General features: G+C 39.6%; 1 protein-coding gene across 16 annotated transcripts in view; it reads left to right on the forward strand.

Moving 5' to 3' along the window:
• ccdc178 (coiled-coil domain containing 178) overlaps positions 1 to 16,787 on the forward strand; it is a 326,195-nt gene that overhangs the window by 37,634 nt on the left and 271,774 nt on the right. For 11 of the 16 annotated variants that reach the window (XR_012399523.1, XR_012399520.1, XR_012399518.1 and 8 more), the window contains 2 exons: positions 2,438 to 2,587; positions 8,275 to 8,409. Coding sequence is in view for 8 of the 16 variants with exons in the window: in XM_073941078.1 (XP_073797179.1) it covers positions 2,438 to 2,587; positions 8,275 to 8,409 (285 nt within the window). In the remaining 8 variants the exon portion in view is untranslated. Of the gene's footprint in view, positions 1 to 2,437; positions 3,351 to 8,274; positions 8,410 to 14,515; positions 14,741 to 16,787 lie in introns of all 16 variants that reach the window. The other 5 variants (XR_012399521.1, XM_021470380.3, XR_012399517.1 and 2 more) reach the window with 4 other exon arrangements.

A 16,787-nucleotide genomic window follows, 5' to 3' on the forward strand; every position in this document is an offset into this window, starting at 1 on the left:
AAAGGGCTTTTCTTTTTCTGTACTGCTTTTAAAAACACTGTCGGTTGGGTTTAGGGAAGTGTGTGTGTGGGTCAGTTGGTGCTTTTAAAAACACTGTCGGTTGGGTTTAGGGAAGTGTGTGTGTGGGTCAGTTGGTGCTTTTGAAAACACTGTCGGTTGGGTTTAGGAAAGTGTGTTTGTGGGTCAGTTGGTACTTTTGAATACACTGTCGGTTGGGTTTAGGGAAATGTGTGTGTGGGTCAGTTGGTGCTTTTGAATACCCTGTTGGTTGGGTTTAGGGAAGTGTGTGTGTGGATCAGTTAGTGCTTTTGAATACACTGTCAGTTGGGTTTAGGGAAGTGTGTGTGTGGGTCAGTTGGTGCTTTTGAAAACACTGTCGGTTGGGTTTAGGGAAGTGGGTGTGTGGGTCAATTGCTGCTTTTGAAAACACTGTGGGTTGGGTTTAGGGAAGTTGGTGTGTGGGTCAATCTGTGCTTTTGAAAACACTGTTGGTTGGGTTTAGGGAAGGAGGTGGGTCAATTGCTGCTTTTAAAAACAGTGTCGGTGGAGTTTAGGGATGTGGGTGGGTCAATTGCTGCTTTTGAAAACACTGTTGGTTGGGTTTAGGTAAGTGGGTGTGTGGGTCAATCGGTGCTTTTGAAAACACTGTTGGTTGGGTTTAGGTAAGTGGGTGTGTGGGTCAATCGGTGCTTTTGAAAACACTGTTGGTTGGGATTAGGTAAGTGGGTGTGTGGGTCAATCGGTGCTTTTGAAAACACTGTTGGTTGGGTTTAGGGAAGGAGGTGGGTCAATCGCTACTTTTAAAAACAGTGTGGGTGGGGTTTAGGGATGTGGGTGGGTCAATTGGTGCTTTTGAAAACACTGTCGGTGGGGTTTAGGGAAGTGGGTGTGTGGATCAATTAGTGCTTTTGAAAACACTGTCGATTGGGTTTAGGGAAATGAGTGGGTCAATCGCTGCTTTTGAAAACACTGTCGGTTGGGTTTAGGGAAGTGGGTGTGTGGGTCAACTAGTGCTTTTAAAAACACTGTCGGTTGGGTTTAGGGAAATGAGTGGGTCAATCGCTGCTTTTGAAAACACTGTTGGTTGGGTTTAGGGAAGTGGTTGGGTCGGTCTGTGCTTTTTAAAACACTGGTGACTGGGTTTAGGAAAGCAGTGGGTGGGTCAATCAGTGTTTTTAAAAACACTCAGTTGGGTTTAGAGAATGCAGTGGGTGGGTCAATCGGTGCTTTTGAAAACACTGTTGGTTGGGTTTCAGGAAGGGGGTGGGTGGGTCAATCTGTGCTTGTCGGACAGTCAATTGGTCAGTAAGTCAGTCAGTCGACAGCAGCCTCTGTGGATTTATGCAAGAAGATAGGCAAGAATGGCACTTTTTGAGATCTGAAAAAAGCGTACACAGCGGCCTCTGGTTGATTCGCTAAAACAAAAACTGAAAAAACGTACCTCCTGAGACCCATTTCACACTGTCCAGAAATGTAAACAGGGTTATGTATCCATAATGAGCCTGGGTTGACATAATGACAGAATTCAAATTTTTGAGTGAACTATCCCTTTAAGTAGTACTTTAAATGTGTGAATGTCATTGCATTTCATTATACTTTTTAATCAATAGTTGGAAAAGCATTGTTTAATGACTTTACACCTCATAAGCCTGTTTTGCTGGTGTTAAAGCACAAGGTGGTGTTGTTGTTTGTATTCCCAGAGATTTCATATACTAATTAAATTAATGACATAATCTTTTAATCTTTTGGTCCTAAATAATTTCTCAACATTGCTGTATTTCTTCTTCTTTTTTAAAGGAGTGGCCACCTAAAATGAAAATGCATCATGTACTCAACCTCTAACAAAAGTTAGATAAAATAAACATCCCACATTCTAGTGTGCCTCAAATACACTTTATGGCATATCATCCTTTATTTTTTTTTTATTTTTTTTTTTTATTATTATGCCTAAAAAGCCCTTTTTGCCTCTTCACACATATTCATGGTAAAAGTTGCAATATCTAGTCTTGAACTAATCATTCTTTTGAATCAGATGCTTTTAATGAATCAGTCGATGCAGTTCACAAAACTGAATGATTTGTTGAAGAATCGGACTAATCCAGTTCTTGAGTTCAACTCACTGACTCAATGATCCGGTCATAGAGGTTAACAGCCCACTGGAGGGCAAGATTATCAGTGAATAACTTACATTTTAGTCCATTCCTCGCAGAAAAAGCTATCACATGGCTTCAGAAATCTTGAAATACCATGCGCAAGTCATTTAATCAGCTTTTAAGTCCTGAAGGTTCAGTTCTAATTTATTTTAATAGCATGTGAAAGTGCTTCTTCAAAATCGCTTGTTGAATTAGTCTTAAAGCTATTTAGATATGTGTAAGTGCTTGATTCTATTGTTCATCATAACATGTCATTGAGAGAATCTTGTGCAAATCTGTTACAGGCTAATCTACGGAAAGCCCTAAAAGACAATCTGAAGTTAGCGCAAGAATACCAAGAGCTTCAAAGAGCGCTAATGATGAGCCGACAGGATGTGTTGTGTGTTTTTGATGGAAGAAACCGAGCTGAGGCCTCCATCCTAGATCACAAACAGGTAATGTTTCTTTCTCCGAACGGTCTTTCATCTGTGGGTGTACATCAGGGCTGTTTTCTGATACGTGAATGATGTGCTTGTCTATCTTTGTCATCAGAGATAGACAGCAGGCATGCAAAATAGCGAGGTTAGCGCGGACTAGCCTGTCATAGGTGGCTGGTTTTAGTTGGGCAGTCAGCTAGGAGGCCATTGCAGTAATCTAATCACGATGAGATAAGCTTCGTGACAGCGTTGCTCTGGCGTGTATGTGTTTATTCCATCTCACATGGCAGCGAGAGGAAACAGGCGCGTAGCAGATGCAAACGCTCCCAAGAACGTTTGGGGAAAATGCTAATATGACATGTACGTCCATCACTAAAGGATGGGTGGTTTCGCTGGTATTCATCAAAGCTGCACTGTGTACCTATAGAGCGCAGTGCATTAGTCATTCCCTAACATTATATACTGTACAGATAAAGACTAAATTAAGACGGTGGAGTTTGCATGTTCTCCTCATGTTGGCATTGCTTTTCTTCTGGGTGGTCTGGTTTTCCCCACAGTTCAAACACATGCGTTATAGGTGAATTGAATAAACTAAATTGGCCATAGTGTATAAGTGTGTGTGTGTGTGTGTGTATGGGTGTTTCTCAGTATTTGGTTGCAGCCGGAAGGGCATCCGCTGTGTAAAACTGGAATAGTTGGCAATTCATTCTGCTGTGGCGACCTTTGATAAATCAGAGACTAAGCTAGAAAATAGAAAATTAATGAATTAATTATTAAGAAGGCTATTTACTTTAACAAATTTGACACACTCAAACCCCTTCAGAAATGTTGTAGCCTATACTGTATGTCATATACAGTAGATTTAAACAGCTATATTTATACAGCTTTATTTAAGTAGCCTACTATAAATTAAAACCACTTTACGTATCCCTTATTTTTGTTTGCACAAGCTTTGGAGATTCCCACTTTCCCACCATGGCTGTGTTTAAAATGACATACATGATTTCAGAGTGCACTAAGGAGGGAGCCCAACAACAAATCGCTGAACTATAGTTGAAACGATGGAACTTGCAACCCTAGTTGGCTACTGATGGTTTTCGGGAACGCACCCCAGATTGATTAATTTTAAAGAACATTTGTAAATATGTTTAAACACACTTTAGCTTAATCCACTGAGTTATTAGAGCCATAAAAAATTTTTTTGATTGTTTTGATTAACTTGCGTCATTTTACACTAAGAATGTGAATATTTTATTCTTTAACAATCTGAATTTTTCAACCCAGGTTCATTCTGAAAACGTACCCCTATATACATTTCTGGAGAGCGCCAAATACGTACCAGGAGCTACAATTTTTTTTCAGTTTTTGTTTTCGCAAATCCACCAGAGGCAGCTGTGTTTGCTTTTCCAGATCTCAAATTTGTCTCGCTAGTGCCATTCGTGCCTGCTGTTCTCTCATAAATCCACCAGAGGCTGATGTTGACTGACTGACTGATCGATTGAACCACCTTCCTCCTCGTTTACACCCAACCGATAGTGTTTACAAAAGGACTGTTCGCCCCATCCACTGCCTTTTCTAAACCTAACCGACCGTTTTAAAAGCAATCCAGGAAAAGAAAAGCCCTCGCCTGATTTTTACCTTGTTTTCAGATTTTACCACTTTCTCACCCTGTTATTTGCTTGTTTATTTTATTTTTTAGCTACTGTTTTTTTCTTACCTGCTTTCTGGAACTGCTCTTCACCAGACTCGAATCTTGTCATCGTGGTCAACTCTTATCTGCGTCTCAAGTCCGCAGACGCATGTGGCGAGCTACTAGACAAACTGGTAATAGTGGAAAAGCCGTCCATACGGAGGTAAGCGGTTACTAGTAGCACGAACAGGAATGGCGTCATACCACTCTGTAGCGTTTGTTTTTAGCCATACGTACCTCTGGCTACATAATTCGCGATCTCCAGAAATGCACAAAGGGCTACGTTTTCAGAATGAGCCTATGTTGGAATTTTTAAAAACATGAAAAACATTAGCCTTGTTTGTTAACATGCTTTAATGCTTCTCCAAGTTCTGTTCAGACTCGAAACAAACCAAACAACATTATGTTGTATTTGTTGCAATGTTTTGTTCACATGAAAAAAGATTTGTTTAAACTACAGTACCAATTCGTTCACAAACTAAACCACCCGGTGCGATTTCTGATACAAACGTCTTAGCTACTGCAAAATAAATGCATTTAAACAAAAAAGATGACACACTTCAGCTTTAAAGCTTTGTGTCTTTCTTACATGACATTAGTCCACAGATTATTATGACACCATCATTGCTGCTAGAGATCATTACTAGTTATTCTGATCTACACCTAATCTGTCACTTCAAGTATATAGCGTTTTTTTTTTTCGTTTTTTTTTTGAGCCGTAGATCATTTTAATATGACTTGTAATTCTCCCGCTGATGGTAAAAGTCTGCTGAAGAGCCAGACACATTGTTTGTTCCCCAAAAGACTAATACTCGTACAACTCCTCATCTAACTACATGAATGTTATCAAGTGAAAAATGCATGCAAAAGGCAAATCCTGTGGACGGGATTCTCCACGCTCATGATCAAAGCCTGATTTTCTTTTACTCAGTATTCAGCCTTTTTACAGTTTGTTGTTTATTTTCAGACTGCTTCGGCTTTCTCTCCTTCAGAGCGAATGCAGTCCCATCTCTTAAAGCTCTTCTTAAAGTTCTATATGTATCTGTAAAGATGTGTATAGGCTTTCAATTTAATATAATCGCTCTGAAAGGTTATGCGTGCAATGTTGAGTACAGGGTCTATTATGAATAGTGTGAATAGACTGTATATTTCTCAGATGTCTCTAACACACCTGCTCTATATGTATACAACTCTGACTCTAATCTTTATCATGAGAAATACATTCTGAAGGTGCTTCAAAGCACTGTTTGCGTGGCTGTACGTCAGTATAATTTCGCTAAATTTGATTTCACAAGTATGTCATTGATTATCTTATGTATTACAATATAGTTTATTATACCAGTAGTATGACAAAACAAATATCAGGTACACAATATGATAACAATGTTAAATGGTTCAGTAAATGCAATATAAAATAAGTTTTTTTTTTATATTATTGCCATTCTTTTTGTATTATTGGCATACTGTTGTATTTTTTTTTTTGCAACACAGGATCATTGTGAATATGTAGCCCCGTATTCATTTCTGGAGAGTGTGAAATACAGTATGTAGCCAGAGCTACATATGGCTGGGTTTCATCTTTAAAATGAACCTTACGTTGCGCTGACGGTTTCTGTTTCTTTTCACGATACCGTATGATCATTCACCTCCATGTGGATGGCCATGTACATCTAAGAACCTGAAATGCAGAGCTGAGTCGACGGCGACGTTTGGGTTTGACAAAGAACAGTTCCAGAAAGTAGGATCGGTCCATCTGTGCTTTTAAAAACACTGTCAGCTTGATTTAGGGAAGTGGGTGGGCGTTGGTCAATCGGCGCTTTTGAAAACACTATGGGTTGGGTTTAGGGAAGTGGGTGGGCGTGGTCAATCGACCCCTGATGAATAATGGGACTAAGTCAAAGAAAAATAAATAAATGAAAATTATTTGGTAATTATGAAAACAACTATATGTGGTGATTGCATTGTATACAGTACATTTACTGCTCCAAAAAAAATAAAGGGAACACTTAAACAACACAATGTAACTCCAAGTGTTCCCTTTATTTTTTGAGCAGTGTTTTGTAAATGCAGGGATATCATTCATTCATTTTCTTTTCGGCTTAGTCCCTTTATTAATCTGGGGGCGCCACAGAATAAACCGCCAACTTATCCAGCATATGTTTTACATACCGGATGCCCTTCCAGCTGCAACCCATAACTGGGAAACATCCATACACACTCATTCACACACATACACTACGGACAATTTAGCTTACCACCTATTCACCAGCAATTCACCTATACCACGTGTTTGCACTGTGGGTGAAACTGTAGCACCCGGAGGAAACCCATGCCAACATGGGGAGAACATGTAGACTCTACACAGAAATGCCAACTAACCCAGCAATATTCTTGCTGTGAGGCGATTGTGCTACCCACTGCACTACCGTGCTGCCTTTATGCAGTATATAACTTTAAATAAAGTTAGGAGGCCATTTGAAATCTTTCAGTAATTATGATTGGAATTATGAAAATAACTGTATGGTGTCATTGCATTGACCTTCCAGTAGCTATGGAAAATAATAGAAAATCATTTTAAAATTCACTGTAAATTGATAGATGCATGGAGTTACATACAGTGTGTTCTATAGTCAGAAATGTTAGGAAATTAACATTTGGTGGAAAACCACAGATTTTCAATAGCAACAGCTGAAAATATTTGCAATTCTGCCCAGATATAACATTTTTATTTAAAAATTTCAATAGCCTTCAATAACATTTTACTCAAACACATACCTAATTAATCCAGGTTTCATGGTAAAGTGTCTTTCTATTTATTTTCCAAAGTGCTGTATAAATATTAGTGACAGATGGCATCTAATTATTTTTGTGGTCTTATATGGCATCCTTTGGTTATGCTGACAAATGTTTTAGCTTTGCACTTTTATCATGACTAATGTACACCGCAGCTACATTCTCACCACTTTCATACACAACACAGGTCATCCTATAGAATGACGTGCTGGCGCTGTGCCAGTTTAGTTGGATTTGCCAGTATAGTGTGAATTACAGAGAGCTAGAGCGCCCCCTTGCAGTGATTAACCGCACAAACCCTGGGCCTACCTACAACTTCAACAATCTCCTTAGTACTTGTAAACAAAAGGTTGGTGGCAGGTTTCTGTTGTAGTAACCCTGAAGGCCTAACAGAAATTGTATACATGCAGAGTTGGGTTGTTAGAAGAGAAAAAAACACACTGTAAAAGCACGTATTTTTTTCTGCACAGTATTGTAACTATTGTTATTTTAGGCATTAATAGAATAGTACAGGTTTTGACACAGCTCCATAAAGGACTTTTTTTGTACACTCGTTCAGTTAAAGGCTGAGCTAATTCGCTTTAGTTTTTTCATGCTCCGGAGAACACATTGCCAAGCAATGATAAGCTTAAAGGAAGAGAGAAGAGATGGGGCGAAACAAGGGACGACATCCCTCTGAATTGAAACCCCCTTTTTTTCTGGAAAACTGCACAAATAATAAAGAGAGCAGCATGCTTTCCTTCTTTCTTTCTTGTCTAATCTCTCTCTCTCTCACACACACTCTCATTTTTTTCCAGTGTACTCGGAATAATTTCTTGTTGCGGCAGGGGGTTCATGACTTTTTGTGTATGTGTAAAATATGTCTGGAGGGGATTGGTATAAAGTTAAAGTGAGTGAAGTCGAAATATTTTACTCATCAGCTTTGCAGTCACCGAGTTTGCCTGAGCTAGAACAAAACCGCTGAAGCATTTAGAGAAAATTAACCCCCCATCCTGGCAGCCAGATGTGACTGGTTTCCGCCCAGTGCACATGAGTGGGCAGGGAGAGCAAGAGACTGTGAAATTCCTGTCAGCCCCGTGTACTGCAGAATGGGCTATTGACTGCTTTCTCTATTCCCCTCCATCATTCTTCTTGAACACTGCCATTAATTTCCTCTCCTGCCTTACCAATTCTCCCTCTCTCTTTTTCTCCCTCTCTCTCTCTTTCTTTCTTTCTTCCCCAGCTTTCTTTGTTGCAGAAGAGGATGCACAAAGCCATGCTAAAATACTTCAAACACCGCAGCGTCTACAGCCAGGCAGAGCTGGCCCGCTTCCAGACCCTCTCCAACCAGAACAACCAGAAAATGAAAGCCCTCCAGGTATGGGCTCTTTAGTACCCCCACGAACACACACACACACACACATACACAGCACTATTTATAAGGATTGCACTGTATACTACAATGGGTTCCATTCAGGTTAATGCTTGATGAGGTTAAGATGGCTAACCTTAAAGCAATAGTTCACCCAGAAGTGAAAAGTCAAATATTATTTACCCATTCCATGAAACACAAATGAGATGTTTGGGTTATTGGGATACAGTCAAAGCGAATGGTGGCAACAGCTATCATGAGCACTTTTTAATAGTTCAAAAGCTGTTTGATGATTTTAGATGAAAAATATTGCATACGTGGCTGCTTTTACGGAACTTGACAGACGATGTTCACAATTAAAAAAAAAAAAAGGACAAAGAAAGGAAGTCATTGTCACGATCACCAGCGATCTAACCACCATAGATCACTGGAGAACATTCACATTCACACAAAACTACAATCCTCCCTCTAAATGAACTACAGATCCTCTTGAATTCACCACCATTCGAGAGATTTATAAATATCTGGCACCCGCCATTCGGGGAATTCAAAAAGGATCTGGCGCCCGCCATTCGCGGGGACTCAAGAGTCTAAAGCGATCTATGGTGGTCTAATGTGAAACATAGTGATGGGCGATGGCGTCGCCATCGTAGGCGGCAGTGAATTAACTATTTACTAATTAATTATTTCATAACAAATTAATTATTTGTAGCCTACTGTTTTAACTACCTGACCTCCATGGGCTTTGTTTTACCCATAACCAAATCATAAATAAATTAAAGATAAGTTACACACAAATTACGACCTGTCGTGATAATGGCGTCGACAAACTTGGTTGGTAAAAAAAGGTGCACAACTAACAGGAACCAAATAACAGTCTCTGAAATTTTCAGTAAAATTACAAAGTACAAGCGTGAAAGCGAAAGATTGAAGCAGTGTATTGACGCTGTGACACGCTACCTGATAGATTCAAAAGATAGAAGAGTCGTTAAATAGAGGCAAGATTAATTAAATATCACCTTTAAACCACTATAGTGAGATGCGATCCAGCGGTACATCCTAGATAAACTCTTTGACGTGCACTGCTCTCTGGGGTTTTCTGCTCAAGACTGCTGGAGCTCACGTACGCTGCAGCGCATGACAGTGTGTGCCTGGTCACATGATGTGCATTTTCAGCAGTATAGTGTAGACGGAGAACTTTTCAGAAATGCTAGGTGAAACGGCAAAGTGGTAGTGAATCATTTTCATTCTAAAAAGCCATTTTAAAGCTAAAATGAATTAGTGTAAACGGAGCCTGAGTGTGTTTTTTTCGCGAGTGGGTTGCTGCTGTGACAGGGCGGAGGATTGTGATGCCAGCTCAACATTGCAATGTCTATTGGCCATATCACAATATGTGAACGGCCATTAAAGCTGCCATCATTTGTAATCTCCAGCAGTTGATCTTTTTTCCGCACAAACATGCTGGATTCAACTGATTCGTTGACAAATGGGTTGCAGATTTATTCCTTGGCAGTGTTTTGGGTTCTTCACTGGGCCTTTCCCCCTACGCAATGATTCTTTCAAAAGAATGTGTCTTACTCATTTTGCTAGCCTGTGGGTTATACTCATTCACACACATACACACTCACTAGCTAAACGCAGCATCATGCTCTCTCATTCACACACATACAAATGCGTGCTCGCTTGCTCAGGAGTCGGGAGCAATATTGTTAGACCGCCCGCACAAAATACACCAGTTTCCGATTTCGGAAATTTATTCCCACGCCACAAGAAATCTGGTTCCTGTGGTACAGCCACGGAAATGCAGACCTCTACCACCAACCATGTCAAACACAGGCTCATTCTCAAAACATAGTCCCGTAGGCATTTCTGGAGACCGCGTATTATGTAGCCGGAGGTACGTACGGCTGCATTTAATTTCTTTTAAGTGAATGCTGCGGGCAGTATGACTCCATTCCTTTTCGCGCTTACCAGCGGACCGATTTCCTGCCGCAACCAGTTTGTCCAGTTAGCTCATCGTGTACATCGGCGGACTTGAGACGCAGAAAGGAGTCGATGATGAAGACCGGGTTCGAGTCTGGGGAAGAGCGGTTCCAGAAATCAGGTGAGACAAAAACAGAGTTCAAAAAATAAAACAAACAAGTTCATAACAGGGTGAGAATGTGGTACGATCCCAAAACATGGTAAAAATCAGATGAGGGCTTTTCTTTTTCTGGATTGCTTTTGTAAATCGCTGGTTGGGCTTAAGGCTGATTTATACTTCTGCGTCAAACGTCGGCGTATGCTACGGCGCTGACGCATAGCCCTTCGCCGTGGCCGTCGGCGTCACTGACGTGCACCTCTCAAAAAATGTAACTACACGTAGCAACAACACGTAGCGTAAGGCTTGGTAGCGCTGACGAGTCTGGGCGGGACCGAGAGCCGCGCGATTGGCGCAAGCAATTGTTTACAAGTGTGGAGTCCCATTAAGGAGCTCCGGATTTATAGTTTGGTTTTGTGTTTACCTCATAGTTAAAGTTGTTGCAAGTCCGCCGGTTCCTGCCTCAAAATGAGCGAGTTTGGGCCACTTGTACATCCCGGAAGTGTTCAGGAAACGCAAAAAAGCAGCGAAGAAACTCGACACAGAGGAAGATTTACACCTCACTGCCAACTAGCGTTTCGGAAGTGTTAATGCAGACCAACAGAGACAGCGCGCAGAAGTATAAATGCACAGCCACGCGCGTTGCATGCGCCGTGGGTTACGCCGGTCACTTGACGCAGAAGTATAAATCAGGCTTTAGGGAAGTAACTGGGTGGGCGGATCAATCAATAAAATTGGTTGGGTTTAGAGAAGGAGTAGGGTGGGGGAGTGGATTGGCCGGTCGCCCAGTTGGCCATTCAGTCAGTCAGAGAGACGGTCAATTGACAGCGCTCTCTGGTGGGTTTACGCGAGAACAGCGCAGGTGCGAACAGCACTCGTGAGAGAAATTTGAGATGCAAAAAAGCACACAGCGGCCTCTCGCGGATTCACGATAACAAAAACTGCAAAAATACATACGTCCCGGGACGTATTTCGCGGTCTCCAGAAACGTCCAAGGGATTACATTTTCAGATTGAGCCTGTGTTGACACAGTTATTAGGATCTACATTTATTTAGGTAATGTTTGATTTAATTTAATGAAATTTTGTAGATAATTTGATCACTGTAGTTTACACTACAAGGGGAGCATTTATTACTTGTCTATGTTTCTTCTTCGCCTCCTTTTATATCAGAATATTCCTGAAAGGGTGTAATAGCGCCCCCTCTAGCATAGCAGTCGAAACACAAATTCCATAGATGGCATGAAAGCATCAGGAAATTCTGTCAATGGTTGGGAAAGAGTTAATACTGATTAAAATTAGCATTGTATTTAACATGATTCCGACTATTAGAATAATGCAGCAGCGATGTGCGGATGATCTAACACAAAAGGCATTTGGTCTCTGTGGAAGGTGTGCTATGCGCGCTTATAATGAGGTGAGCGGCGGTGTGTTTGTGGCTCAGTCAGGGGAGGCCAGCTCTGGAAGTCAGGCTGGTGAATGGAGCATGAAGACGAGGAGTTCTTCAAGCTCCTCCGAGTGTGAAGGACAAAAGGAGCAGCCTTACTCCAAACTTTGTCACAGCTCTGCGTTGATCTCCTCCCCCAGACACAGACTAGCATTGTGTAGACCAGACTTTACATTGTACAATCAGAGTACAGCAAGGCAGAGCATTAAAGCGATACCATTCACGAGTGACCCAAAACCGTTTGAGGAAGGTGAATAAATAAACATGTAGTTGTAGGAAGTGCCATTTGTTATGCTATCCTCCTATTGTTGTTGTCTATGTATTGTGAAGCAGACTTCTTCACAATAGACAGACACTGGCATATGGGAAATAGAGGCTGTTAAAGGACCTTCGACCCTAAATGGGGCCCTCGCATGATGTATGCGAATATGCAATTTTACTAAATGACAAGAATTTAGAAAACATTACAGCCAAGAACGGGTTAATAAAGAGAGACATTTATCATTTAATTCAATTTAAAACCCTGCATAGGTTATACTTATCTAAGGAGAAACTACATACGATTTTTCCTCAGGTATCTCCACTCTGTAATAGGTGTAAAACAGCAGAAGGATCCCTAACCCACTTGATATGGTTGTGTCCTAAATTACAAGAATATTGGGAAAATATATTTGAATGTTTTTGTAAAGCCCTCAACAGAAATCTTGAACCATGTCCACTTGGCATATTTAGTAATTTAGAGATGTTTAATGAATATGAAAGACAAGCCATGTTATTTGGTATGGTAATTGCCAAAAGGGTGATTTTGAGAATGTGGAAAACTGAATCTGTACCTAAATTTGGTATGTGGGGTAGAGATATAAACATGCTTGCTTTGGAGAGGTTGAGATATATCAATAATGACAAATTGCGGATGTTTGATAAAACATGGGGACAGATATTAGAACACCTTAATGCATTGGAAGAAACACAAGCTAACCAATGACCCCTTTCGAAAACCCAGTAATTAAAAATTGAGTTTAATTGATATTCACAATTCATAATCTATAATATTCTTAATAATGTGTCCAAACTATTATTTGACAATAACACTGTAGTCAGGTTAATGCATTTTTCTGGTGATACAAAAACGTTACTCTATAATTGCTTTTATTTTTTGCATTAACCTGGCCAGCTAAATTATATTTTGCTTTCATGTGCATTTGTCCCTCTGTGTTCTGTCGTTCGGTTGTTCTGTCATAGTTAGGTTTTTTATTTATTTATTTATTTTTTTTTAATGTATTGTATTTTATATGTATTATATTATATTGTAGTGTATTGAATTGTTTTTTTCTTTATTTTATTGCAGCAAAAAGCACATAAATACACTTTTAATAAAATAAATAAAATTAAGAGAGACATTTTACTTACTATTTATTAACCCTCAGCCCTTTATGAGTTTCTTTCTTCTGTTGAACAATAAAGAGGTTATTTTGAAGAAAGCTGAGAACATCCAACCATTGACTTACATAGTAAGAAATACAAAGACTATGGAATTCAATGGTTCGAGTTTTCTTCAAAATATCTTCTTTTTGTTTTTGAACAGAATACAGAAAGTCAAACTGGTTTGGTACAACTGATGGGTCAATTAAAACCGAACATTCAGTTTGGGTGAACTATCCCTTTAAGAGATAGCTAACTCTTCCAAAATATCTCTTTCGCACACAATCTACAGTAGTGCAGCATCCAAAATAGCAAACTTCCATCCTATATAGTACGCTAAAAACAGTATGCGAGCCGAGTAGTATGTCCTACTGACTAGTAGGCAGTATGACCTACTACTTCCGGCAAGATTCTGATTCTATGCTATCCTATGATGCACCGCGAGGGAATTCATGAATGGGAGTAAAGCGAATGTAGTACGACCGAGTTCCATTCATACTACACTAGGGTTAGGCATCTAAGCTATAATGCCGATCCGATACACATCTCGATACAAAGAATACGATCCGATATATTAGCGATACATTTGTGACATATTGCGATGCAACACGATACGATTCACACCCATATCACGATACAATGCGATAATTCAGCACTAACTAATTAGATCAAGTTTATGAGATTATGTGAAAGAGGATGCTGTGCCATTGAATGAATTTGATTATTTATTAACCAAGCAAAACCAAGACTTTTTTTTACAAACTGGCTCTTCTCTCAGAGCCAGAGTGTCAGTTTACAGTAGAGGGCCATTTTAGAACATATAGCACATATTATTTAAGTATTTTCAAGATAAACAGAATATATAGAATAAGTGCAATATATATTAAAAAATTTATATATTTGCACTCTTTCAACATAAAGGTTTACCATTGCACAACAAGAATTGTGATTTAACTTTTCAACTATGAAAACAAGTTTTACAAAGATATATTGTGCCACTGAATATTCAAAACTTAAGGTCGTGATCTAGCAGTGTTATGCTGCTTTGAAACAGCACTGTCACTGTAAACAATAGGCTAATAAAAATATAATTAAATACAAATTAACAGGAGGAGGTGTTTAAAACCTTCGTTCTCCGTGACACTAGGCTGAATTTCTTTGCAGATGAACAATGCAGTAACATCCGTTATTGGCGTAGAGCGCACAAAACTGTTGCGCATGGAAAAAAACTTGCAATGCTTTTCCCACCACTTTTGGAGCTTGTAGCTACAGTTGAAGCAGAGCAGGAAGCCGGGGATGCAGGAACACTGGAAGATGCTTCCACAACAACACCGTGGTGCCGCTTCAAGTGAGATTTCAGATTAGTCGTGCTGCCCGTGTATTTTACAGGTGCGCGGCACATTTTGCAAATTGCATCTGTCCTGTCAAGTCGTCCATCCTTAAATCCATAATGTTGCCATACTTTAGATTTAGAACTCAGTGGGGAATAAAATGTTTGTTTTGCTTATCGCGCTTTCTGAGGGCGCTCCACTAGCTTCATCCGCACACCTGATACACTGAGTTGTAGTGTAAGTGTACACATCCGCAAGCCCGTTGCTAAGGCATACTTCATGTAGGTCGATTAAACTATGCGCCAAAAACAGGCTGACAACACTTGTTAATAAATAAAAAATACATTCTGTATTAAAAATATAAGCTTTATCTTGGAAAAATCGATGCATCTCGCAAAAACCGATGCATCTCGATTTGCTTCCAAAATTTCATTCATCCTCTGCTGCTCTACCGATGCATTCGCATCGTGCACGCGCATGACCGCGTATCGATACATATCGGTTAATCTTCCCATCCCTATACTACACGCATTTGTACTGTATAGAGGGTACTTTTCTAATGGTCGAGTAGTAAATTCAAATTCTAATGTAGTACCTACCAAGTAGTAGGCGATTTTGGAGCTTAAGGCCCAATCTCAATTCTACCCGTTAGCACTTCCCCTTACCCCTACCCCTCGTTTTGCGCATTCACGTGAAGCGGTAGGGGTGTCCCAATTCTATTTAACTTGAAGGCGTATGACTAAGGTGAAGGGGTAGATACCACATTCAAATCAAGGGGTAAGAAAATTTCCCAGAATATACCAGCCACAGCTGCTCCCGGAAATCAATTTTTTTGTCATTATTATGAATTTTTACAACAACCAAGCATATGTTTTAATACATTCATCACAGCGTTCATGTTTTACTGTCATGCCTTTTTAAAAAACTAAAATAAAAACGCGAAATTTTGCTATCTATAATCCAAATAATACAAAAATAGACATGGGATTGGGGATAAGTCTATCTGTTTGGTAGCCATCTTGGTGTTGCCTCAAACAGCTGTTTTTGGTCGTAGAAGCTTTCTTGTCATGTTCCAGTAATGTGACAATGCTTACTTTTCTATAACCGTCCTAATCACTAATATATTCATGACTGTTGTCAGGGCATCATCTGGGAATGCTGTCCCGGGCCTTGTGTGCATTGAGCTCAGCTAAGAAAATAACTCTCAGTCCTAATGTCTCAATAGGAATGACAACACAAATTATAATAGCTTTATTTTTGCACACTTCATAACAAAGAAGTCTATAGAGATAAAGACGATATAGATTTATAAGGTACTCTACGTCCAGCTAATGCCGAACATGTTGAACGTAATCAACAGATGAAAACAATTTCCAACACACACCAACAGGGGTAACACACTGTTTCAACAAAAACCAACAAATTGTCTGTTGTTGTTGGTCTGCATCTGTCAGTGCAGAGTGAATTGGCTTTTATAAGCTAAGTTGACACTTGGTAGGTTTGTCTTGCATGATTCCTCTGTTGTTATGAATGCTGCCATTAAAACATTGGTGCACACCATATAAGCAGGACAAGCGAACGTAAAGATGAGTCTCAGTCCACTTTAAAACAAACTAAAAACACTGCAAAAAATGATTTTCTTACTTAGATTTTTTGTCTTGTTTCTAGTCCTACAAGTGAGTTTTTTCTTAAAACAAGCAAAGTAATCTGCCAATGGGGTAAGCAAAACCATCTTGTTTTTCCTTTTGACATAAGATTATTTTGCTTACCCCATTGGCAGATTATTTTGCTTGTTTTAAGGAAAAACTCATTTAATTTTGGCATATTATTTCTAAAATCAAGACAATATGTTTTGCTTGCCTAGAAAATGCTTCTTGATACAAGAATTTTTAGATATTTGGACTAGAAACAAGACAAAAAATCTAAGTAAGAAAAGCATTTTTTTGCAGTGAGCAAGAGCTAAAAGATACCCTAAATAGCACAGAATCATTAAGCAAACAAGCATATTTACTTTTCCCATTCTAGTCTCCTTGCAGAAGTTGTTCTAGACACTATCTATACTCCTTTTAAAAGCTCATCAAGAGTACTCAACTTATAAAAAAAAA

This window comes from Danio rerio, chromosome 24 (genome assembly GCF_049306965.1).
Source record: "Danio rerio strain Tuebingen ecotype United States chromosome 24, GRCz12tu, whole genome shotgun sequence".
Taxonomy (NCBI): domain Eukaryota; kingdom Metazoa; phylum Chordata; class Actinopteri; order Cypriniformes; family Danionidae; genus Danio; species Danio rerio.